This window comes from Hyla sarda, chromosome 12 (genome assembly GCF_029499605.1).
Source record: "Hyla sarda isolate aHylSar1 chromosome 12, aHylSar1.hap1, whole genome shotgun sequence".
Lineage (NCBI taxonomy): Eukaryota > Metazoa > Chordata > Amphibia > Anura > Hylidae > Hyla > Hyla sarda.
The window spans coordinates 76,492,704-76,519,115 of record NC_079200.1 but is presented as its reverse complement, the minus strand read 5'-3'; the positions used below and the strand labels follow the sequence as shown (position 1 = coordinate 76,519,115).

At 43.8% G+C, this 26,412-nt stretch overlaps 1 protein-coding gene and 1 long non-coding RNA gene across 9 annotated transcripts in view; one reads left to right on the top strand and one right to left on the bottom strand.

The window, feature by feature from the left end:
• The window catches only part of DOK5 (docking protein 5), a 137,722-nt gene that overhangs the window by 41,506 nt on the left and 69,804 nt on the right, over positions 1-26,412 (top strand). Inside the window, exon 1 of one of the 7 annotated variants that reach the window (XM_056547626.1) lies at positions 24,347-24,574. The exons of 3 other annotated variants lie outside the window; for them this stretch is intronic. In XM_056547626.1, the coding sequence (XP_056403601.1) occupies positions 24,446-24,574 (129 nt within the window). In that variant the 5' untranslated portion in view covers positions 24,347-24,445. Of the gene's footprint in view, positions 1-24,346; positions 24,575-26,412 lie in introns of those variants that run through there. 3 more of the 7 variants (XM_056547628.1, XM_056547621.1, XM_056547620.1) reach the window with 3 other exon arrangements.
• The window catches only part of LOC130296253 (uncharacterized), a 39,307-nt gene that overhangs the window by 1,535 nt on the left and 11,360 nt on the right, over positions 1-26,412 (bottom strand). The window contains exons 1-3 of one of the 2 annotated variants that reach the window (XR_008849169.1): positions 9,034-9,291; positions 3,617-3,675; positions 1,009-1,136 (exon numbers count right to left, since the gene is read on the bottom strand). This is a non-coding gene — a long non-coding RNA (uncharacterized LOC130296253). Of the gene's footprint in view, positions 1-1,008; positions 1,137-3,616; positions 3,676-9,033; positions 9,292-26,412 lie in introns of those variants that run through there. The other variant, XR_008849168.1, reaches the window with a different exon arrangement.

Sequence of the window (26,412 nt, the reverse complement as noted above, 5' to 3'; positions counted from 1 at the left end):
TGCCGCTCATCACTACTTATAAATGGATTTTTAGAGACATTAGGGTGATGCTCTATGAGGAGCTCTTAGAGAGGAAGGGGTTAATTTACTATTCTTGCATAGTGGCTCTCTGCTGTCTATGTTCACCTCTATGGACTCTCACTATGGTTAGACAGTAGCATATACTGTGTATGGAGCGTGTGTTGGGTGTATATGATTGGCTTATGTGTTACTTGCCCTTTAAGACTCTTTGATACAACAGGTGAACAATCTCATTTACATATTCCCCTATTAAGCATATTATGCAATAAACCCTCATTTAGTTTTCTAATTTATACAAGGGAGAGACTTCTACCGCGAGCGCTCACAGATTGAGTCACGCTTCACCTCGCGCCTCATCTATTAAAGTGGAGACGGAATCGGCAGCAGGTTCAATTAGTAAAACCCTCAATTCGCTGGCTAGTCGGGGGAGGGGAGGATCCCACGGGCTCTATTGTGGATTGTGTTTGTTGACCATTAATAAAGTCACATTCCCATTTAAAAATAAAAAAAAGCAAAGAAAAAAAAATGGTTTACAGTTTTTTTTTATATAATTTAATTTTTATTTGTGTTTTTCTTTGTGATGGCAAAACACGCATGATAACAAATCATCCGGCTATATATAATGCATCGGCTGCCAGATGTTTTAACATTGATTAAAGATTTAAAGGGATGTATATTTCCCTAGGCGGAGGGGATATTGCTTTGCTAGATTAATGGCGGCCCCTTGAGGACGCTGACAAACTATAGATTAATCAAATGGCGCTCAACAGAAAGAAACCTAAGTGAATTAAAGGTACAGTTTAATGCACACAAAGGGTTAATCATATTGGTGCATATGACTTTGGCTGTCAGGTTTAATATGCGGGGATGCTGTGACACTTTATGGTATAATTCATTGTATGGCTGCCATTAGAGACCGAGGTAATCGATCCACACGTTTCAAGCTCTCCCGGACGCCCCACAATTCTCACCGCCATTAGTACATACCGATTCTGCTGAAGTTTGGATTCTGTAAATTAAATAGCGGGATTTGCCCCCTGGATTCCATAAATAGCTTTAGCAAACTGGCACCATTCGGCAGTTTGATTCATTCATGTCTGCCTAAAACGCGTCACCTACAGATGAGATGGATTGTGCATATGGGATACTACTTGTTACATGTAGACGTCACACTTCATCATCAGCTAAGGATTTCTTCATATAAATATTTCATATAGACCCCAATAGGGCCACGATGCACACAAGCAAATTCCAGCAGCTGCCAGCCCAGGCTGGGTTCACTTCATGGGCACCAGAAGTGGCAAACTCTCTGACCACAAGATGGCGCTAACAATGATGAGCAGACCATTCTTTAATGGCCAATTGGGGATGACGACAGCCAAGATGAGAATCATCCGCCAATGGAGTTTTTCTTGCATTTATGCATATACTGTAGGTTATGATGTTAGTTATGCTTTAGGTTAGGGTTATTTGGTTTCTGTCTATCATGTGCAATACTGTCTGCTGAGCTGCTGTATCTAATGCCATCATGTGTGATACTGTCTGCTGAGCTGCTGTATCTAATGCCATCATTTGCGATACTCTCTGCTGAGCTGCTGTATCTAAAGCCATCATGTGTGATACTGTCTGCTGAGCTGCTGTATCTAATGCCATCATGTGTGATACTGTCTGCTGAGCTGCTGTATCTAATGCTATCATGTGCGATACTGTCTGCTGAGCTGCTGTATCTAATGCCATCATTTGCGATACTCTCTGCTGAGCTGCTGTATCTAATGCCATCATGTGTGATACTGTCTGCTGAGCTGCTGTATCTAATGCCATCATGTGTGATACTGTCTGCTGAGCTGCTGTATCTAATGCTATCATGTGCGATACTGTCTGCTGAGCTGCTGTATCTAATGCCATCATGTGCGATACTGTCTGCTGAGCTGCTGTATCTAATCCTATTGTGTAATACCGTGAGCTGAGCTGCTGTATCTAAACCTATCATGTGTGAGACTGTCTGATAAACTTCTGTATCTAATCCTATCATGTGTGATACTGTCTGCTAAATTGCTATATCTAATACTACTATGTGTGATACTGTCGGTTGAGCTGCTGTATCTAAGGCTTCCAGGTGTAAAACTTTTTGATGAGTTGCTTTATCTAGTCCTGTCATGTACGATATTGTCTGTTCAGCTGCAGTATCTAAACCTATCATGTGATACTGTCTGCTGAACTGCTGTATCTAATACTACCATGTGTGATATTGTCTGCTGATCTGTTGTATCTAATCCTATTGTGTGATACTGTCTAATGAGCTGCTGTTTCTAATCCTATCATGTGTGATACTGTCTGCTGAGCTGCTGTATCTAATCCTATCATGTGTGAGACTGTCTGATAAACTTCTGTATCTAATCCTATCACGTGTGATACTGTCTGCTAAATTGCTGTATCTAATCCTACTATGTGTGATACTGTCTGCTGAGCTGCTGTATCTAAGGCTTCCAGGTGTAATACTGTTTGAGTTGCTGTATGTAATCCTGCCATGTGCGATATTATCTGTTGAGCTGCAGTATCTAAACCTATCATGTGATACTGTCTGCTAAATTGCTGTATCTAATACTATCATGTGTGAGATTGTCTGCTGAGCTGCTGTATCTAATCCTATTGTGTGATACTGTCTGCTGAGCTGCTGTATCTAAGCCCATGATGTGTGATACTGTCTGCTTAATTGCTGTATCTAAGCCTATGATGTGTGATACTGTCTGCTGAGCTGCTGTATCTAAGCCTATGATGTGTGATACTGTCTGCTGAGCTGCTGTATATAAGCCCATGATGTGTGATACTGTCTGCTGAGCTGCTGTATCTAAGCCCATGATGTGTGATACTGTCTGCTGAGCTGCTGTATCTAAGCCCATGATGTGTGATCCTGTCTGCTGAGCTGCTGTATCTAAGCCCATGATGTGTGATACTGTCTGCTGACCTGCTGTATCTAAGCCCATGATGCGTGATACTGTCTGCTGAGCTGCTGTATCTAAGCCCATGATGTGTGATACTGTCTGCTGACCTGCTGTATCTAAGCCCATGATGTGTGATACTGTCTGCTGAGCTGCTGTATCTAAGCCCATGATGTGTGATACTGTCTGCTTAATTGCTGTATCTAAGCCTATGATGTGTGATACTGTCTGCTGAGCTGCTGTATCTAAGCCCATGATGTGTGATCCTGTCTGCTGAGCTGCTGTATCTAAGCCCATGATGTGTGATCCTGTCTGCTGAGCTGCTGTATCTAAGCCCATGATGTGTGATACTGTCTGCTGACCTGCTGTATCTAAGCCCATAATGTGTGATACTGTCTGCTGAGCTGCTGTATCTAAGCCCATGATGTGTGATACTGTCTGCTGAGAATCATACCAAGAGCATTGATACGTTTTGCAGAATGAATCTCACCGTAGATATGACTAATAACTCAGTAATAGAAGCTCGGAATAACTCCATAAATCATCATTTGGGGCACTTGGAAAGTCTACAAATCTCTCTCCCATGTCGGCCATATTGGCATTTGTGACATTATCCAGAGATATAGATATAAATGTGTTTATAGTGAAGTTTGTACCTTACAGAAGCCAAGGCAGCTGAGACAGACCAGTTGCTTGGATACTCGGAATCTGCTTTCTGAGAAAAAAAAGTGTAAGAAAATTCCGGTCAGAATTAAGATAGCATCCTCACCGGATAATTCAAGTATTAACCTCTTCCCTCCCAGAGGAAGGCCACAGACCAAGAGAGTATTATTCACAACATTGTAGGTCACAAAACCTGAAATTAGTCAGCTGTGTTTAAGGCAGTGCGGTGACATGGATGTAGAGAAGAGGCACTTATAGCTGCAGTTTTATTTTTAGGAACTGTCCATGTTAGGACTTTAAACTTCTTTATTTATTCTTTTTCTCCAAAAAATTCTGCCCTAAATGTTCATAGGGGTTTAATTAAGGAAGTTACAGCTATGCTATTGATAAGGGGGATTTTTTAGATAAATTAAGAAACTTTAAAATACATAAATAAACAGCTAAATATATAAACAATATATAAACATATTGGGGGAGATTTATCAAAACCTGTGCAGAGGAAGAGTGGTGCAGTTGCCCATAGCAACCAATCAGATTGCTTCTTTCATTTTCCACAGGCCTCTTTAGAGGCCTGTGGAAAATGAAAGAAGCAATCTGATTGGTTGCTATGGGCAACTGCACCACTCTTCCTCTGCACAGGTTTTGATAAATCTCCCCCATTATTATTGATAATAATAATAATAAATAATATAACAATTATATGCCATACTAAGTTACTGTTTTATTATATTATTTTGTGAATTCATTCTTGGTCTTGAAGGCAGGTTTGTACAGTACATAAGACTTTTCTATACATTGTATACATTGCCTGTTGATTACTTCCCAGTGTAATATACAAAAGAGCTATTTTTTATAGTTATTTAAACTGAGAAAGGGAGAACCTAGTGGCATTATGGGTACTGCAAACTTGTGAACTGAATCTGGCACAAAACTTTACCAAAAATACATAGGGTTACCTTGGGCAACCACCCAATTATTATCTGTTTCCCCATATGACATCACGCCCCGCCCCCTCAATGCAAGTCTATGGGAGGGGGTGTGACGGCCATCCCCGTGGTCAGGAGGGATAAGACTTGGAGCCTCCAGTGTTTCCTGCAGTACTCACAGGTGGGTGCTGCATGCTAGATTGTGGGGGTCCCCAGCGGCGGGACTCCCGCGATCAGACATCTTATCCCCTATCCTTCCCAAAGCATAGGGGATAAGATGTCAGATCGCCGTGGTGCCGCTGCTGGGGAGCCCCGGGATCGCCGCTGAGGCACCGCGCTATCATTACAGCACAGAGCGAGTTCGCTCTGTGCGTAATGACGGGCGATACAGGGGACGGAGCCGCGTGATGTCATGGCTCCACCCCTCGTGACATCACGGCCCGTCCCCTTAATGCAAGTCTATGGCAGGGGGCGTGACGACCACCACGCCCCCTCCCATAGATTTGTATTGAAAGGGGCGGAGCCGTGACGTAACGATGCTCCGGCCCCTGTATTGTGCGTCATTACGTGCAGAGCGAACTCGCTCTGTGCACTAATGATAGCGGGGTGCCGCAGCGGGGATCCCGGGGCTCCCCAGTAGCGGCACCACAGCGATCTGACATCTTATCCCCTATCCTTTGGATAGGGAATAAGATGTCTAGGGGCGGAGTACCCCTTTAATGTTTTGCCAAGATGTACAACATATAAAAAGTTTTTGATTCTGACAGTGCCTATTTAAAGTCCCGAAGAACCTTTGTAATGCCTATGAGAATGAAGTAAATTCTGGGTGTTACTTTGTATATTCAGACAAACACAATATTATTTTTTAGCTCAAATTAGAAAGCGAAGATCTACTTGATGCTGAGAAGAAGAAAATTATAGTAATTCTCAGACTTGCCGCCTCCACTTCCCGGAGTTTTTGAACCCAGGAACCTCTGTGCTGCACATGGACTCATGAATCTGGCAGCTGAAGCTTCTCCCACTTTATCTGTAGAGATCACAACTTTTACTGTATGAAAGAGATCTTTTAGGCAATTCCCCAACACCTCTATAATTTCAAATATAACACTTGAAAGCCCTTGTTACAGCACAGACGTCTCTACACAAACTAGGACCTTGGAATTCTACTACTTTTTTCTCTTCATTCTGATATTCATATACTCACCAGACCCAGCTGATAAAGGTTGAGAAACTTAGAAAATGTCTACATGAATTGACACCCTATCTGATTAGATGGTTTTAGTTAAAGGGGTTATCCAGGAAAAAAAACAACTTTTTTTATATATCAACTGGCTCCAGAAAGTTAAACAGATTTGTCAATTGCTTCTATTAAAATTTTTTAATCCTTTCAGTACTTATGAGCTGCTGAAGTTGAGTTTTTCTTTTCTGTCTAAGTGCTCTCTGATGACACCTGTCTCGGGAACCACCCAGTTAAGAAGAAAATCCCCATAGCAAACTTCTTCTACTCTGTACAGTTTCCGAGACAAGCAGAGATGTCAGCAGAGAGCACTGTTGCCAGACAGCAAACAACAACTCAACTTCAGCAGCTGATAATTATTGAAAGGATTAAGATTTTTTAATAGAAAGAATTTACAAATCTGTTTAACTTTCTGGAGCCAGTTGATATATATAAAAAAAGTTTTTTTTCCTGGAATATCCCTTTAATTCAGGGAGAGTTCAACCCCAATGTATTCTGGTAATAATGTACAATGATAACACAGTGCCGTATGAATATCAAATGCTTTAAGCTTCAAGAAATGAATGTACCTAGACAGAAGTGCTGTTGATTTCTAATACAGACTGTCTCTAATGTTCTTACTTCTATGAGAGGTACTAATGGGTTTGCACGTAACTGCTTCTTGTAAGGATTCATCTTGTGCCAGGATATTCCAATTTCCATTAATAGCCTTTCTAATTACTTGTTCCATCGGATTGTAATCAAATGTAAACACAAACTCCTTTTGGCATTGTGCTCATGCATTTGTTTTATGTTTTCACAACAGAGAGGATCGTTCCCTGGAGCGTTCTTTCCCCAGGGCTTGTATAACTAAAGATGTGGAATATTTTCTGGCCAATAATCTGTCATAAGTTTCGTAGCCTTGGCCTCAAACTTAGATGTATCACTGTTGATGCGCCTTAGTCAAATGAATTGGCTATTAGTGTTGAGCGCGAAATGCCAATTTTTACCATAAATATTGTCACTTCATGATTTCGCGAATATTTCGAAAACAGCGATATATATTCGTAATACCGAATATTCGTCTTTTTTTTATTTCTTCACAGTACACATCACAACAATGATGTGTACTGTGTAAAAAAGTGATCATCCCTCCCTGCTTCCAGCTTGTGGTCCAAAGAAGGCTCCAATATTATTTACTGGGTGAGTCGGTGTGGACCTTGAATATTTTGTATATGTGAATATGCAAATATTCGCAAATATCGACACTTCCAGAGGAAATTGATCCCTCCCTTCTTTTAGGTGAAAGATATAATTGCTCTTGCGCTCTAAGCGAATTTCATTACGTAATGAACAAACATAGCGAATATGCAAATTTCGCGAACATAGGACGAATATTATATTCGTCCATATATTCGTGAAATATCGCAAATTTTAATATGTCCCCTGCCGCTCATCACTATTGGCTATATGGTAATGATGTTCAGGGTGAAAACTCTAGAAGTCTAATACAGAATGTATTGCTATTGGTTTCCAACAACCCAAAATATGTATAGCATTAAGTTAGAACCCAAATTGCTATGTTAAATGAATGTTAACTGTAAAATCTCCACAAAGAGGTATACTTGGCACTGCTGGAGATTAACCCTGGCTGGGTAGAAGCTGTTGGCAGTTCACGTCTGCGGCCCCGAGAAGCTGATATGATCCCACAGTGCTAACATGCTAAGGTATAAATTTATTAACAACATACGCAATATACTCGAGTATAAGCCGACCCGAATATAAGCCGAGGCCCCTAATTTCACCCCAAAAGCCCAGGAAAAGTTATTGACTCGACTATAAGCCTAGGGTTGGAAATACATCATCCCCCCCTGTCATCATCCAGACCCCCGTCATTAACACCCCCGTCATCATCACCCTGTCATTATCCCCCCCTTCATCATCCCCCCCTTCATCATCACCGCCTGTCATCATCTCCTCCCCCTTCATCATCCCCCCCTTCATCATAACCGCCCGTCATCATCCCCCTTCATCTTCCCCCCCTTCATCATCACCGCCTGTCATCATCACCGCTTGTCATCACCCCCCATTCATCATCACCACCTGTCATCATCCCACACCCCCCCTTCATCATCACCACCTGTCAATCCAGTGGTCTTCAACCTGCAGACCTCCAGATGTTTCAAAACTACAACTCCCAGCATGCCCGGACAGCCATCGGCATCCGGTCATGCTGGTAGTTGTAGTTTTGAAACATCTGGAGGTCCGCAGGTTGAAGACCACTGCGGCCTTCGTCATCATCCAGCCCCCCCCCCCTTTTGTTTTGTACACACCTCCCCTGGGTGGGAAGGAAGGGTGAGCTGGTCCGGGCCATCTATGCTGCAGGGACCATCTGGTGGGGAGGGATAGTCGTTCCGGGCTGTCCATCTTCACCGGGGGGGGGGGGGCTCTTCTCCATGCTACGGGCCCGGCCCCAGATTAGTGACGTTGCCTTGACGACGACACACAGGGACGTTCATGCGCAACGTCCCTGTGCGTCGTCAAGGCAACGTCACTAGTACAAAACAAAAGGGGGGCTGAATGATGACGAAGGCCGCAGTGGTCTTCAACCTGCGGACCTCCAGATGTTTCAAAACTACAACTCCCAGCATGCCCGGACAGCCGGTGGCTGTCCGGGCATGCTGGGAGTTGTAGTTTTGCAACATCTGGAGGTCCGCAGGTTGAAGACCACTGAACGGGGGGAGAGTTCACTCGAGTATAAGCCGAGGGGGGTGTTTTCAGCACGAAAAATCGTGCTGAAAAACTCGGCTTATACTCGAGTATATACGGTAAGTACTAGGTAAGAGAATGATGTAGAGCACTCACCAGGTTGGCCTACATTAAAGCTTCTTTATTGTTTCATAGAAAGCCAGGTACAACATATAGGGGAGCAGACAGATGGAAGACACAGGGGTATGTAGACAGGCAACGTTTCGCAGTAGCGCTTCGTCAGGCCTGAATGCTAACTGTGTTGTTTTTTGTTTATTCGACAAATTCGGACCATACCACTAGAATGCATTCAATATATTGTAAATATTAGTAGATGTACTGTGCATTTGGATTGGTGGTAATGAATGAGTTATCATTTTCTAGAAATACCTTGGCTTAAAGAGGTACTCCGGGGAACTAAATCCATAGCCCACTCTTTCCCTCTCACCAACCTATGCATTTGTTTAAATATCATTCATTAGCTATATACAACAGTTTTCCTCTTTCAGCTATCACTTACATGCAGGAAGTGAGAGAAAAATTCATTTTTTAGATCCACGTTGTCTCCTCAGTGAGAGCAGCCCCTCCCATCAAGACAACACCACCTGATCGATGTCTGATTTCTGATTGGGCTAGAGCTCTGGCTGTACAGCTACCCCTCCCCTACCTGTGTGAGGACCTTGTGAGAGAAAAAGCAGTGAAGATTTTTAGTCACAACTGAGCACATAGCTGCTGTTTTTCTTTTGAATATGCTGCCATTCAGCAGGAGGCGGCATAAAAGAAAAGACTTGTACAGTGGCCCAGATTTATCAAACTCTGTGAGAGAAAAAGTGGAGAGATTTCCCCATATGCAGCCAATCACAGCTCGGCTTTCACTTTACCTCAGCTTGTTAGCTGGTTGCTGTGGGAAAATCCCTCCACTTTTTCTCTCACACAGTTTGATAAATCTCCCCCAGGGTGTGTGTGTGTGCGTGCGTGTGTGTGAGAGTGTGTGTATGTGTGTGAGCTGCACACAGATAGTGAAAGCAGTTGGCTGGCAGCCATTACACAGAGCTGAATTCTGGGAGTTGTAGTCTATGCTGCAGATAAGGAAAAAAAGTATTTAGGAGACATCAGGGGCCAAAAGAACTGCCAAAATCACATGAATAACTACAGGGGACACATAACAGGTATTGTGATGGCTTTGAGGCATTTTTATTTTTCTTAACTTCCCCGGAGTACCCCTTTAAGTAAGGGCGACCGGGCTTCCCATTGCTATGCCAGATCTTTGTTTATGCCAAATCCTGTTAAATTCAAAGGCATTACAGTCCAGAACAAATTGGAGTAGTTCACTCATATATGCAACAAAACTGGCTTCATAATCACCCGTGGAACAGGATGCGGGTGTGCAGGCTCCTGACATAGATGTTGGCCAACTGATATTCTGGCTGCCAGTGGAACTCGTCCAAAACTTCTAACAATTCACTTGTGTCCAAGATTAAGGATGGGATATGTAGAAAAGCTGCCCTAGGCATCCGATCTAAGTATTTAGATATTGGTTCAGTAACTATACCCATGCTCGCCATGATAGTTCGTCCTGGGGAACATTAACCAACTTGTGCATTATGGGCACCCAATACCAATATGTTTTTTTGGGGGACATTGGACAAATAATCTTTCAGCAAAGTGTTCTGCTTAACAACCTACATCCTTATTCTGGTATGTGGCAGTGGAATAATTCTTTACCTGTACATAGGTAGTTACATCTGATCACTGCCTAGCTGCTTTATATAAATAGTATTCATGGGTCAGCAACACAATACTGCCCCCTCATGTCTGCTGGATGAACAACCACTTGGCCTTCCATTCACTGACAAATTCAGTCAAGATTGATCTAGATTGAGTCTAAATTCCACTAGTCACCTCACACATCGGTCTCCAAGATTTCTCCTATGCTTCTTCCCTCATACACTGGAACTCACTACCCCAAAATGTCTGGCTCTCCCTCACCATCAAGACCTTCAAGAGCAACCTGAAGACCCATCTTTTCAGGACAGCCTATGACCCACAATAACCCTGCTGCTACTGCACTGCACTATGAATGGCTACTTCCCCACCTGCTCACAGATGACCTGCTTCAACCTTTAATGTGCTGGTTCTAGTCTTGAAGTTTAGGACTATGGCTCATTACTGCAAGCACAAGTTTGAACCTTCTGGCCTGCAGGCGTGTTGTAAGGTAAAAAAAGAACTGAAACCAGATCTGCACTGGTTCTCTATAACAACCATCAATGCTGCAAAAAGCCTCAGTGTGGGGGAGGACAGTGAGGAACAGCTTGCAGGACAAATATAGCAGATAGAATATAACCCACAAGATGCTCGACATCAATGGTTAATGTTTAAAGGGACATCAAGCTAGATTTTCCCCTATAAAAAACAACACAGGTCAGGAGTATAGGAGGTTTTTAAGACAATGCTGGGGGCACTTTTTCCTACTTACCCTATTGATCAGGGGGTATGCCAGACCTTTGGTCATGGAATCCCTTACTACCACTGGTCACATGCAGGTTTTTTCTATCTTCACAGGGTACCCATGTAGCATAAGGGGCAGTATCTAAGTGACTGTCAGATACTTAGCAGGTAACTTTTCTGACCATCTGCTACCAGATGGAGGTATGACTTTGGCACACATGCTTGGGATTTATGAAATGGCCATATAGTGCGTTTCATGTCTTTTTTTCACACCCTCGCCCTCACCTCTTCTCAGAAGGCCAATGTAGAAAACAATACTACCATCTGCAGATAGTTTACTCATACTCCTAAAATGTTACTGTTCAACAGAGGCCCTCACGGCTTAGATGGTCTCAGAATATACAATATTCAGAAGCTTTATTAGTTCTTACAATATGGCACATTGCCTAGTTCTTGAATTGGGTAGACTGGTGTTTTGGTTGTAGATCTCTAGCATATTCACATTCTCTCATTGGCATTTGCTGCCCTCGTTGCCTGTCTTTGCCAATAACTTGACACTTTGGGATGTTCCTCTCCTTCCTCTACGTTCGATGTCCCTCTCTCTTTCATGAGAGTCCAAGGTTAGAGTGCCTTCACTGCAGTCAGGCTTAGCCAAAAGTCCTCAGAAGCTCTGCGTAACCTGAGACAAATGGAGGTGCTCTGCTTTATAGCATTGTAACGTTGAATTATACACACCAAAAAAGAAACACTCACCGTGTAGTGCAATGTCCTTTTATTTAAATTTCATCAAAGTGCAAAACACCATCAGTATACCACCCTTTCACATATCCAGTGGTCAACCCTTTCCATAAGGTCTTGAGAAAGTGTTATTCACTTAAATGTCCATAGACCAAAGGAAAGGTGGCATGTCCTCTTGCTGTGTAGCACTTGGAAACATTGCATTATATGGTGAGTGCAGCTAATATGTTTCTCTTCTCTATAGTAGTAGTATAACAGTTGTATCTTGATTTATTTGGTGCAACAGAAATTTCTTTATCCTGCAGCAATGGTTCTGATATCTATCAGAATTCTGTGTTTTATTGTAAATGTGCATTAGATAATTCTGACAGTGTTCTCCGGAGTTGTAGTGTGTAGTTGTATATTCATTTCTTTCTATTTGAGTGAATCAATATATACAGTGGGTAAAAAAGAGTATTTAGTTAGCCACCAATTGTGCAAGTTCTCCCACTTAAAAAGATCAGAGAGGCCTGTAATTTTCATCATAGGTATACCTCAACTATGAGAGACACATTGGGAAAAAAAATACATAAAATCACATATCTGATTTTTAAAGAATTCATTTGCAAATTATGGGGAAAAATAAGTATTTTGTCACCTACAAACAAGCAAGATTTCTGGTTCTCACAGACCTATAACTTCTTCTTTCAGAGTCTCCTCTGTCCCCCCACTTGTTACCTGTATTAATGACACCTGTTTGAACTTGTTATCAGTATAAAAGACACCTGTCCACAACCTCAAACAGAAACACTCCAAACTCCACTATGGCCAAGACCAAAGAGCTGTCGAAGGACACCAGAAACAAAATTGTAGACCTGCACCAGGCTGGGTAGACTGAATCTGCAAAAGGCAAGCAGTTTGGTGTGAAGAAATCAACTGTGGGAGCAATTACTAGAAAATGGAAGACATACAAGACCACTGATAATCTCCCTCCATCAGGGGCTCAATGCAATATCTCACCCTGTGGTGTTAAAATAATCACAAGAACAGTGAGCAAAAATCCCAGAACCACACGAGGGGACATAGTGAATGACCTGCAGAGAGCTGGGACCAAAGTAACAAAGGCTACCATCAGTAACACACTATGCCACCAGGGACTCAAATCATGCAGTGCCAGACATGTCCCCCTGCTGAAGCCAGTACATGTCCAGGCCCATCTGAAGTTTGACAGAGAGCATTTGGATGATCCAGAAGAGGATTGGGAGAATGGCATATGGTCAGATGAAACCAAAGTAGAACTTTTTGGTAAAAACTCAACTCGCCGTGTTTGGAGGAGAAAGAATGCAGAGTTGCATCCAAAGAACACCATACCTACTGTGAAGCATGGGGTGGAAACATCATGCTTGGGGGCTGGCTTTTTTTCTGCTAAGGAACCAGGATGACTGATTCATGTAAAGGAAAGAATAAACGGGCCATGTATTGTGAGATTTTGAGTGAAAACCTCCTTCCATCGGCAAGGGCATTGAGGATGAAACATGGCTGGGTCTTTCAGCATGACAATGATCCCAAACACACCACCTGGGCAATGAAGGAGTGGGTTTGTAAGAAGCATTTCAAGTTCCTGAAGTGGCATAGCCAGTCTCCAGATCACAACCCCATAGAAAACCTTTGGAGGGAGTTGAAAGTCTGTGTTGCCTAGTGACATCCCCAAAACATCACTGCTCTAGAGGAGATCTGCATGGAGGAATGGGCCAAAATACCAGCAACAGTGTTTGAAAACAAAAACAAGTATTGAGATGAACTTTTGTTATTGACCAAATACTTATTTTCCACCATAATTTACAAATAAATTCTTTAAAAATCAGACAATGTGATTTTATGGATTTTTTTTCTCATTCTGTCTCTCATTGTTGAGATATACCTATGGTGAAAATTACAGGCCTCTTTCATCTTTTTAAGTGGGAGAACTTGCACAATTGGTGGCTGACTACATACTTTTTTGCCCCACTGTATAGGGAGCCATTGCATAGTTCTTTGCAGTCTACTTTTGCCCCCAGACATGACTTTCTTGATGTTTTTGAGGTTCTCGGTCAGCCTTTTATTATTTACTCTTAATGTCTGGGCTGAGGGGGCGACTACTGCTCAGATGAGAGGAAGGTACACTACAAGGATTGTCATCTCCTGGGGGGACAGCGCTTCATAGGAAGCTTGTTTATTTGCTTTGGGATAATGCTCTATATACAAAGGCAGTGAAATGCTGTCGTATACTGTAGATGGCTGCAAATTCTCCTGCTCTTCTGAAAACACCATTATTGTATCCTACAAACCAAGAACCAGGGACTCCAGCGGCAATTCGAAAAGATGAATGGAACACTTAAAAGAAAGTATTTCAGGAGAGAAGTGTACGGATCTTGTGGTAGATGACAGACTGGTAGTTACATAGAAATAGAGTCTTCTAGCATCACTTAGTACTTTGTCAGAGGATTGATCTTGTTGGGGAGTGGGGGCATAAACTAGGGCTTACATAGTGTTTAGTACTCTCGGAGGAGGGTCCTCTAACAGGGTAGAGTATTTCAGGAACAGTGGGTGCTCATTTTGTTCAAAGTTACGAGCCTAGTGTTCCATAGTGGAAAGAGGAGGGTCCACTAGCAGTACAGAGTGTTTCAGGAAAAGACACTAAAACATAACTTTAGTATTATCTCATTAAAATACCCCTAATTACATGAAATCCAATCACCAGAAAATATATTTGCCCACACTCTGGGCAGAAAACTATATACAAATTATTGTTCAGCGCCCATGTGTCATTTACCAAATAAATTCTTAATACATCTTAGTAATAAGGTGGGTATTAGGCCCAAAGCCAGAGTTTGAAGTCAAACCTACTTTTTTTCTCTATGTAACTTTACTATGTTGCATTCCTCATAATTAGCATGTTTTCCTGAAATATACAAATCATTGATAAATCAATACATTTACTGAGTGTTACAGTAAGATCCGGCCATGGATCCCACTGAGGTACCCCTGCCTGAAGTTGCGGACCTTCCCTTCGTTGTGGTACGTCAGTCTCTACAATTGGCGCGACAGGCGCAGCAACTTACCCAACTGTTTGCTATGATACACAGCTTTTGGCCTTGCAACAGCACCCGCATCCTGTCCCACTCCCTCCTCCAGCTCCTGCAGTGTCTTTTGGCTCCCAACTATGTCTACCATTACCCTCTAAATATGATGGGGATTCCAAGTGATGCAGAGGCTTCGTTACACAGTGCTCCATGCATTTGGAGGTCATGTCTGAACTGTTTCCGATGGAACGTGCTAAGGTGACCTTTGTTTTTAGACTACTGTCCGGAAAAGCCCTGGCCTGGGCTACACCCCTTTGGGACCGGGGTGATCCGGTAGCTTCCAACTTGACGGCTTTTCTGGCAGAATCTTGCTGTGTCTTTGAGGAACCCGCACATGCCTCTTCTGCTGAGATGGCTTTGCTGAACCTCTGTCAAGGGAATTCTTTCGTTGGTGACTACGCGGTTCAATTCCGCACTCTAGCCTCAAAACTTGCATGGAATGATGAGGCCTTGTTCCACATTCAAAAAAGGATTGTCAAGCAGGATTAAAGATGCCCTGGCTGCACGTGATCCTCCTTCTTCTCTTACTGAACTTATCCACCTGGCCACACGTATTGATGTGCGTTTTGCTGAGATGTAGAAGGAACTGCGATTAGAGAGGGAACCTGCGCGAACATGAAGATATTCTCGCCTGGCACCCATGTTTCAACATCCACCTCTACACTTTCCTGCGCCTCTTGCCAAAGAGGGTATCCAAGTGGATCGTTCCCGTCTTACGCAACAGGTGAGATCACAACGATGCAGTGAGAATTTGTGTTTATATTGTGCTTGCCCCGAACACTTCCTCAAAGACTGTTCTGTTCGTCCACAGTATTCGGGAATACCACCTCTTCTCACTTGACCATTTCTGTACAAGTCTTCGCTTCTGCCAAGTCTTCCTTTAGCGCTACAGCATAGTCTGCCAGAAACAGGCTGAGTCTCTGCCTCACATCGTCCTTACGACTGCCCTATAGATCTTCTGCCTGGTACCACTCCTCCTAGTTGAAGGATATACCCTCTATCGGTTCCTGAGACCAAAGCCATGGCTGAGTATATCCAGGAGAATCTCCAAAAGGGATTTATCCGTAAGTCCTCTTCTCCTTCTGGAGCTGGTTTCTTCTTTGTAGGGAAGAAGGATGGCTCACTCCGTCCATGCATTGACAGGGGACTTAACAAAATAACGGTCAAGAACTGTTACCCACTACCTCTTATCTCAGAACCTTTTGACCCTCTACGTGGTGCCAAGATCTTCTCCAAGTTAGACTTACGTGGAGCGTATAACCTGATTCGTATCAGCAAGGGAGATGGGTGGAAAACAGCCTTCAATACTCGTGACGGACATTTTGAGTATATCTTAATGCCTTTTGGTCTCTGCAATGCTCCAGCCATTTTTCATGAGTTTGTCAATGATATCTTCCGTGATCTTCTCTACAGCTGTGTTGTCATATACCTAGATGACATCCTGATCTTTTCTTCCAACTTAGAGGAGCATTGTAGTCATGTTCGTCTGGTTCTTCAGCGACTACAGAAGAATCATCTCTACACCAAACTGGAGAAATATCTGTTCGAGAAGTCTAGTTTTCTGTTTCTTGGCTACATTGTCTCTCATCGGGGCCCGCAGATGGATCCAGATAAATTGTCTGCAGTGTTGGATTGGCCTTGTCCTTCGGGTCTATATGCTATTCAACGCTTTTTGGAATTCACTAACTATTATTGTCAATTTATCCCACATTTTTCATCTTTGGTTGCTCCAATTGTGGCTCTCACGAAGAAGGCTTCTAATCCTAAGTCTTGGCCTCAAGACTTCCGTTTAAAGTCTGCATTCGCCTCTGCTCCCGTTCTTACAAGACCTGATCCAGAGAAGCCCTTTGCTTTGGAGGTTGATGGCTCATCTATTGGAGCGGTTGCCGTTCTTACTGAGAAAAACACCCAAGGGCAAGACTTGTAGGTTCTTCTCCAAGACCTTCTCTCCTGTTGAGAGGAATTACTGCATTGGAGATCGTGAACTCCTCGCTATAAAGCTAGCTTTGGAGGAATAGCGACATTTATTGGAAGGTTCTTCTCATCCGGTCAGCATCTCATCCGACCATAAGTATCTTCTATACCTTCAGTCTGCTCAGCGTTTGAACCCCTGCCAGGCAATGAGGTCACTGTTCTTTTCTAGGTTCAACTTCTTCATCCACTTCTGTCCAGCAGACAAGAAAATCAGAGCAGATGCTCTCTCCAGGTCCTCTGATGTCATTGGTTTGGACTCCACACCTAGGCATATTAATTCTCCTGCCCGTTTGATTCCTGCCGCTCCTGCTGAAATTCAGCAAGTTCCTCCAGGAAAATCCTTTGTGCCTGCCAGATTGAGATGCAAGGTCCTGAAATGGGGTAATTCTTCCTTGACAACAGGACATCCTGGAATACGCAAGACTCTACTTCTAATCTCCCGGCATTACTTGTGGCCCCATCTTGAACGTGATGTTTCTGATTTTGTTCATTCCTGTGAAACTTGTGCCCATGACAAAACCCCTCGACAGAGACCTGCAGTACTTTTACAGCCTTTACCTATTCCGGTGACTCCCTGGTCCCATATTGCCATGGATTTAATAACCGATTTGCCACCATCTCATAATAACACTGTCATTTGGGTCGTTGTAGATCGGTTTTCCAAGATGGCTCATTTAATTCCTCTACCAGGTCTTCCTTCTGCTCCACAGCTGGCTAAGTAGTTCTCGCTGCATGTCTTTTGTTTACATGGTCTTCCTCAGCATATCGTTTCGGATCGTGGTGTACAGTTTGTCTCTAAGTTCTAGCGAGAACCGTCTGGACATCAAGCTGGACTTCTCCTCGGCCTACCACCCTCAGTCCAACGGTCAGGTGGAGAGGGTTAATCAAATCCTTGAGACTTATCTTCGGCATTTTGTTTCAGCTCGCCAAGACGATTGGGTCGACCTTCTCCTCTGGGCTGAATTCTCTTATAATCATAAGGATTCCGAGTCCACGATGTTGTCTCCCTTTTTTGTTGTCTACGGACTCTATCTCCGTTCTCCTCTTCCACTCCCAGTTTCCTCCGGAGTTCCTGCTGTTGATGAGCTGGTCCGTGATTTCTCCACAATCTGGAAACAGATGCGGTGAAGGCGCAAGCTGATAAGAGTAGAAGACCTCCTCCGTCCTTCCCTCCTGGTAACATGGTGTGGCTTTCATCCAAATACATCCGCTTCAAGATCCCCTGTTACAAGCTTGGTCCTCGCTACCTTGGTCCTTTCCAGATTCTACAAAAAATCCATCCTGTCTCCTACAAACTCCGTCTACCTGCTACGTTACGTATTCCCAAATCCTTCCACGTCTCTCTTCTCAAGCCTCTTGTCATAAACCAGTTTTCTCAGAAGAATCTTGTCCCCACACCTGTTTCCGGCTCTTCTGACATCTTCAAGGTTAAAGAGATTCTTGCTACAGAAACCGTGAGAGGTAAACTAATTTTTTTGGTCGACTGGGAGGGTTACAGTCCTGAGGAGAGATCTTGGGAAACCTGAGGAGAATATCTTGGATCGTGACCTTCTCAGGAGTTTTCTGACTCATAAAAGGAGGTGGAGACCAAAGTGTGTGTGTGTGTGGGGGGGGGGGGGTACTGTTACGTTATGTGCTCTGGCCGCACACGCTGGGCATGAGCACATGGTCTCGTTACCTGCTGCTGCCGACGGGGTTGAGACTCGCATCACAGAATGCGCCCACATGCGAACCCCAGTCCGTCACTCACCTGGTGCTTCTCCTGCCCCCGCCTCTGCCTCTCTGCTCCGGCGCGTGTGTCCCCGTCCCCTAGGGTGCGCGCTCCGGAGCTTTAAGATTTAAAGGGCCAGTGCGCACATTAATGTAATTCCCCTGTGACTCATTGATAAATTCCTCCACCCTCCTCACTTCCCTGCCGGATCTTTGTTGCCTTGTGCATGAGAGAAAGCATTCCTGAGAGTTGCCTTTCCATGTATCTGATCCTTTGCTCTGTGACTTGACCTTGCTCCTCTGCTACCTGCCTATTGACCTCCTGCCACATCCTAACTACGCTACTGTGCTGCCTGCCTTGACCTTCTTCTATCCTGACTACGAGCTGCCTTATCCCTCCTGTGCCTCGCATCTCCTCAGCCGCCCTGTGTGGTCGAGCCGTGCTAGGGGTAGCGACCTGGGTGCCGCCTGCCTCAGTAAGTCCATTCCGCTTTGCGGCGGGCTCTGGTGAAAACCAGCAGCACCTTAAACTCCGGTCCCTTGTACATTCTGAGTCATCTGCCACACAGGTCCACATCCACTGGAGTTCCTGTCTTCTGAAACGTGACTGTTACACATCTTAGGAAAAAACTGTGGTGAAAAAGAAACACAAGGCATTAAAAAGATATAAAGAGGTGTTCCAATGCTTTTCAGCTGTTAAATATCCTGAGGGGACTATAATGGAAAGTGATGAAAGATATTTATGAAAGCAATGATACCCAGATCCATAAAGGCCAAGGTGTCTGCTCTTGCTGCACTGGAGACAAAGAGGGCTATAAATTGGTCACTGGCCATTGCCATTATAGTCCCCTGGGGATATTTAATGGTTGAAAAGTGTCAGAAGAGCTAAGTATCTCTTTATATCTATTTGATGCTGGATTTTGGTTGGAATTGCTTCACTCTATGTGGATTGATATTTTTTTTGGCTTCACTTCAAAAGTCTCCAATGCATGACTGGTCCAGGTCTGGGATTCTTATCTCATCCTGAGGTTTATGAAGTATATGAGCTGGCCAGATATCATTTGTTCCACAATACACATACACAAGTAAAATAAATAAAGGATATCCTAAGTAGCACAGAGTATTATAGGCCCTTTCGGACTGGGCTGGAGGAACTGGGGGATGGGACTTCCCTGGCAGGGGAAGAAGGTGTTCCCTCATGTATTGGATCAAACTGGGCAAAGGTGGTGACGGTGGGCGTACAACAGACTTCAGGGCCTGGGGTTTGCTCAGGGCTAGGGGTGGAAGGAGGGGTGGAAAACGCAGCCTCAGCCAGGGTACGCACTCACGATTCTTCTGTCAGGATTTCGTCCCAGGACCCCCAGGTCCGGTGGTGAGGGGACAGCCTCACCGGCAATGAAGCACCTGATGACTTGGATGTTTCCTCTTCTGGGTTTGCTGGCCAGTCCCCATCATCCTCCGGCAGTGGGACTAGGTGGCAGGCCTCCTCGGCCCCAAGGGAAAGAAGTTGCAAGTGGTCAGCCAGTTCTTGGAACAGCTGTGCCACGGGAACTTGCCGGGCCTCAGGCGCCACACGTGCGCCCACTTGTTTCGCCATGTTACTCCTCTCTGCGTCTTCCGGTATACTGTGTACCTCCGGCCACGTGGTCCCTTTTATATTGGGCTCCAAGAAAACGGCTGCCGGACAGCGGTGCAGTGCTTACTTCCGTTTCCCCGGAAACGAGGGGTGTATCTTCACAGTTCCACTTCGGCATGGAGAAAGCAACATGATTTCCATGCCCCGGTGCAGGATGTTGACCAGCACAGGACATTTTGAGCGCTTCTCTGGTGCATCTTTAACCGATTCATGTACAGGCAATGCTGGATAACGTAACATGGCTTCTGTTCTAATTTTGCACATAGTTTTTGGGACTTTAGCAATATTCCAAACAACAGGGAGCAAACTTTTCTTCACCTCCCCCTCTATTTCACAAGCGCCTCGGTAAAAACACATCTCAGTGACAAAGTCCCATACACTTTCTGGCGCAAACTTCTGTCGCATCGGCATGAGATTTTTGCAAACAGTATTGGACACGGTTCAGACTAGAGGGGAGGACTTGTGGCAAATGGCGCACACCCATATCCTGTTCGTGATGCCAACAGTTGTGGTATCAGCGGGGTGCAATGCATAGTAGCTGTTATAACCCTAGAAACAGATGTTGTTAACCCCTTCTTGTCGTGACGCCAGGGCGTGGTTTAACCTTAACCACTTGAAGGTAATACCGCTAGTCCTGGACTAGGCACGGGGGCAATGAAGACACCAACGCCAAGTTACAGACAACGGTAGCTTTACTGAGGGTAGACAGGTGATACAGTCTATGCAGTACAGCCAATATCCCAAGGAGGTGACCAGTGACACAAGGGGACCTCGCAGGCTGACTGGGACTTGCAGTATGTAGAGACATTTTAGTGCAGGCCACGGTGACTATATAGAAGACGTGACTTGACTGACTTGACAATTGACATGAAAATGACTTTGAGCTTATTTGCTGCAGACATTAGGATTGAGGCCTCCAATGCTCTGGACACACTCTGAGACGACTGCACTGGACCTCAGCAGGAATAGCAATGATCTGAGAGAGAGATTGTAGTTCCACCCCTGGTTTTATAGGGTTGCTATGCAAGGAGCCCATAGGTCACTTGGGGGGGGGGGGGGTCACCTGGTAACTAGTGCCTCCTGGGCAACAATCACATGGTAACAGCTATTAATGAACAGTACATTTTATTATACAATTTATGTACATAGGGGATAACACATAAAGGGGGCCCTGGGGACATGGAGAGACTCTGCCTGACAGGGAAGGAGAAGTACGGGGACACACCATCCCGTACTGGGCCACCACATATGTAAGTATATATAAGAAAAATAATGTGCCGTAAAACTTAACTTTAACTAAAAATCAGGATAAAATACACCACAAATATATATAAAAAATTGAAAGTATATCCCAATGACTGTACTTACTCCTGTAAGAAAAACACTTATTACAGTATGCTAAGTATAGATGTTAGTCAGTTTTAAACAAAAAAAAAAAAAAAAAAAAAAAAAAATAATATATATATATATATATATATATATATGTATATATGATGATAGACCCCTGTGCACATATCCCAACATGTTTCTGTTGCGGTCTGTTTATTAGAAGCGGCCGAGCATCCTCAGGGGTATAAATAGCGTAGGGGTAATATTTAAAAAACACAATAAAGAGCAAATGTAAATAAAGAGCAGCCAAAAGGTCAGACAAGAGGATAGCTATAGTAGTGGGCTCAGTTACTTGTTGGGGGTAATGCTGACCTATGCTGAGATTGGTGCACATCATTATAGCAAGCTTATCCTACATTGTAAAACGCTGATTCCCCCCATAGACTCAGTCTGCAATGGGGAGCCGCTGACTATATTCCGGCTGCTCAGTTGTAAAAAAAATGGAGATATGCACTGGTCCTGCAGTGTCAGGAGACCCATCTGATCCCGGGCAGTTTAACATTTTCTTTTTAATGTGCTTTTTATATATTACCCCTACGCTATTTATACCCCTGAGGACGTTTGCCGCTTCTAATAAACAGAAACGCGTTGGGAAATGTGCACAGGGGTCTATCATCATATATTTTTTTCTTGGTTTAAAACTGCCTAACATCTATACTGAGCATACTGTAATAAGTGTTTTTCATGAGTACAGGAGTACCTACAGACATTGGGATATACTTCCAATTTTTTATTTTTCTATAAATGGTTTTATATAAATGGTTTTATTTATTTTTCTATTTTGGTGATTGGTAATTGAAGACTATTTGTGTTGTATTTTATGCTGATATCTAGTAAAAGTTACGTTTTACGGCACCTTATTTTTCTTATTTATATTTGTCTATGATCCGCTAAGGTGGCAGTGACTGGTTAAAGGGGTACTCCAGTGGAAAACTTTTTTTTTTTTTTAATTAACTGGTGCTAGAAAGTTAAACAGATTTGTAAATCACTTCTATTAAAAAATCTTCATCTTTTCAGTACTTTTTAGGGTCTGTATACTACAGAGGAAATGGTTTTCTTTTTGGAAAACAGAGCTCTCTGCTGACATCATGACCACAGTGCTCTCTGCTGACATCTCTGTTCATTTTAGGAACTGTCATTCTTAAAATGGACAGAGATGCCAGTAGAGAGCACTGTGGTCATGATGTCAGCAGAGAGCTCTGTGTTCCAAAAAGAAAAGAATTTCCTCTGTAGTATTCAGCAGCTAATAAGTGCTGGAAGGATTAAGATTTTTTAATAGAAGTCATTTACAAATCTGTTTAACTTTCTGGCACCAGTTAATAAAAAAAAAAAAAAAAAAAAAAGTTTTCCACTGGAGTACCCCTTTAACGTGTAACCTCATTTTTCATGTATTGCATTACCGCTTTATGTAACAAAGACTGTCGCTGCAGCAACTTAATGTGAACCTCAGAAATCGTCTTTTTCATGAGATATCCAGAGAAGCGGAAAGCGGGAATTAACCTTGCTGCCAGCAAATAATATAGGACAATCTATTTTTACGAATGGCGCCTAACTCAACAGCTGTTTTGTTTCGCATCTGGCCGGTGGCAGAGAAAAGCAAATTAGGCGTACAGTGAAATCTGTGACCGCCCCACAGTTGATGATTCCCGAATGAAACGCTGGTTAACCTGTCTTTAGGATTAGTTATGAAAGCCATTGCTGGAAGACCGGTGCCAAATGAGGCAGTGTTCCCCAAACAGGGCACCTCCAGCTGTTGCAAAACTACAACTCCCAGCATGCCCGGACAGCCTTTGGCTGTCCGGGCATGCTGGGTGTTGTAGTTTTGCAACAGCTGGAGATGCCCTGCTTGGGAAACACGGGACTAAGGTCTGACAAGGATCAGAGATTCAGTGTAAACCTTTTTTAAATGGGCCACAGTGAAGGAATAGGAAGCTCTCATAACTGACTGTCTCCAGGTCATGCAGCATTGTTAACCCCATAAAGGGATTATCCAGGATCCAGAACCATTTTCTTCCAATAACCAGACCACCTCTCTCCTAAGGTTGTGTGTGGTATTGCAGCTTAGTCCATTTGAAATGAATGGAGCCCTGTTGTAATACCACATGTAACCTGAGGACAAGTGTGGTGCTGTTTTTGGAAAATGTCTGCATAGGAAACAAATCCTGAATAACCCCTAAGGCTATGTTCACATGGGGGAATGTCCACACGGAAAATTTCGGACATTCCCCAGGCCGGCAGAATATGCCGGCGCTAGGACCACTCAGAAATGCACAGTCTCATAGACGGCAATGCATTTCCGTGCGGTGTCTGCAGAAAGAATAGACAGGTCTATTCTTTCCGCAAGCACTGGAATTTGAATTTCTGCACCAGATGTTTCTGCCACGGAAATTCTGCTATGTGAACAGCATAGCAGAGTCCCATTGAAATCAATGGGACTCTGCTGCTGCGGAATCTCTGCACGGAACTTCCATCGTGGGCCCATTTCCTCAAAAGGAGTTCAAAGTTAAAAAATTCAAATTATAGTTTAAATTTGGTGCCCTATCCTCAAATATGTAAGCAAAAATATTTGCATTTGCTGACAGCAAGCAGAGATCTTGAAAAAAAGAAGGCATACGGGATTACAAAGTAAATTGGAAAGTTGCAAAAGTTCTCAATGCACAGTAAGTAAGTTTTACTTACATACAATTTGATTGATCACATCCTCCACTATAATATTAACCCTTCACCATTCAAATCTAATATTTTGTCTGAATGGTGTCTGCAGTTTCTCTATAGACAGAATGGAGGAATCCCTACCCGGACCTTTCTTATCTTATGGGTGCGCTCATCTCTGCTGTAAAGTAAAATGGATATTTGGGTCTGTGAATGGTGGTTTGTCCTGGTTTAGTCAGGGAATTCAGGACTTCTAATTCATTTCCATTTATCTGTACACAGGAATGACACTTCACTTATACTCCAGTTGCATCAAGAGCTGCATGCAAGAGTCACATGTAGAGCTGCATTTACAATCCCATACTCCAGTCACTCAAAGCTGCATTCAGAAGTCTTCTTCACATAAAATATCAGTAAGCTTTGGTCCGCTACATTTATACCCATATAGATATTAATGGGGGGAATCTCTTCTACACCCCTTTCCCAAGAAGTGTTCGGATTGTAAATAAAAGACAAGAACTTTTCTTATTAGGTTGAAACTGTATACTTCTATGTTTAGCATTATAGTCCAGTCACACCCATAACTGTATCCAGAGGCCATGTCTCACTTTAGTCACAACCAGAGCTGAATCTTCATACTATGTGTCACTCTAATCACATACAGAGCTGCATCTACAGGTGATGTCTTACTCTAATTACAAGCAGAGCTGAATCCACATGTCTCACTCTAGTCACAACCAGAGCTGCAACCACATGTCTCTCTAGTCACAACCAGAGCTGGATCCCCATGTCTCACGATAGTCACAACCAGAGCTGCATCCCCATGTCCCCCTCTAGTCACAACCAAAGCTGCATACGCATGTCTCACTTTAGTCACACATCAAGCTGCATCCACATGTCTCACTCTAGTCACAACCAGAGCTGCATCCGCATGACTCACTTTAGTCGCACCCTGAGCTACATCCGCATGACTCACTTTAGTCACACCCAGAGCTGCATCCACATCTCACTCTACTCACAAACAGAGATGCATCCACATCTCCCACTCTAGTCACAACCAGAGCTGCATCCACATGTGTCACTTTAGTCACACCCCAAGCTGCATCCACATTTCTCGCTCTAGTCACAACCAGAGCTGCAACCACATGTCCCACTCTAGTCACAGCCAGAGCTGCATCCACATGACTCACTTTAGTCACACCCAGAACTCCATCCACATGTCTCACTGTAGTCACAACCAGAGCTGCATCCACATCTCACTCTACTCACAAACAGAGATGCATCCACATGTCTCACTTTAGTCACACCCCAATCTGCATCCACATGTCTCACTCTAGTCACAACCAGAGCGGGATCCACGTGTCCCACTCTAGTCTCAACCAGAGCTGGATCCACATGTCCCACTCTAGTCACAACCAGAGCTGCATCCACATGTCTCGCTCTAATCACAACCAGAGCTGCATTCACATCACACTCTACTCAAAAAACAGAGCTGCATCCACATGTCTCACTCTACTCACATACCGAGCTGAATCCACATGTCTCACTCTACTCACATACCGAGCTGAATCCACATGTCTCACTATAGTCACAAGTACAGCTACATCCACATGTCTCACTTTAGTCACAAACGGAGCTGCATTCACGTGTTTTACTCCATTCGCAACCAGAGCTGCATCCACATGTCTCATTTTAGCAATGTCATCACCATGGTTGATGTAGCTTTTGCGCCAGATTCTTCAGCTATCATTATAATATTCCTATAACATGTAGGAGAGTGAGTCGTGTTATTGAGACCTAAATTACGAGGTAATCCTGATAATCTTCATTGATCGTTCAGCACATAAAACAGCGGAGGTGAAGTCTGCGCCAAACAGACCTCTGACCTGAGAGCTGGGGATGCAGCGGGCACACTGCCATCTCTGATATCTCGGGTCACCACTATTGATCCACACTACCGCTGTAATCCACTTGGAGAATTAAAGGTCACATGACCCATACACAGCTCTATATCCCCCGCCACTCGGACGCAGCAGTTCCTTAATTAAACCGAACTGCGTTTGGATCAGAGTGACTCTAATGCAGAAATTGCTGTGTCCTGGAAATCCACCAACATTTAAAGTGAAGGTTACGTCAATGCAGAACGGTTATTGGCGTCCATTATACTCTAATGAAGATTTCCCAGAGCTGGGGTGACGCTCTCCCTGTCAATAAACTCCAGCAGGGGAAGGGAGATTACACAGAGTTGACA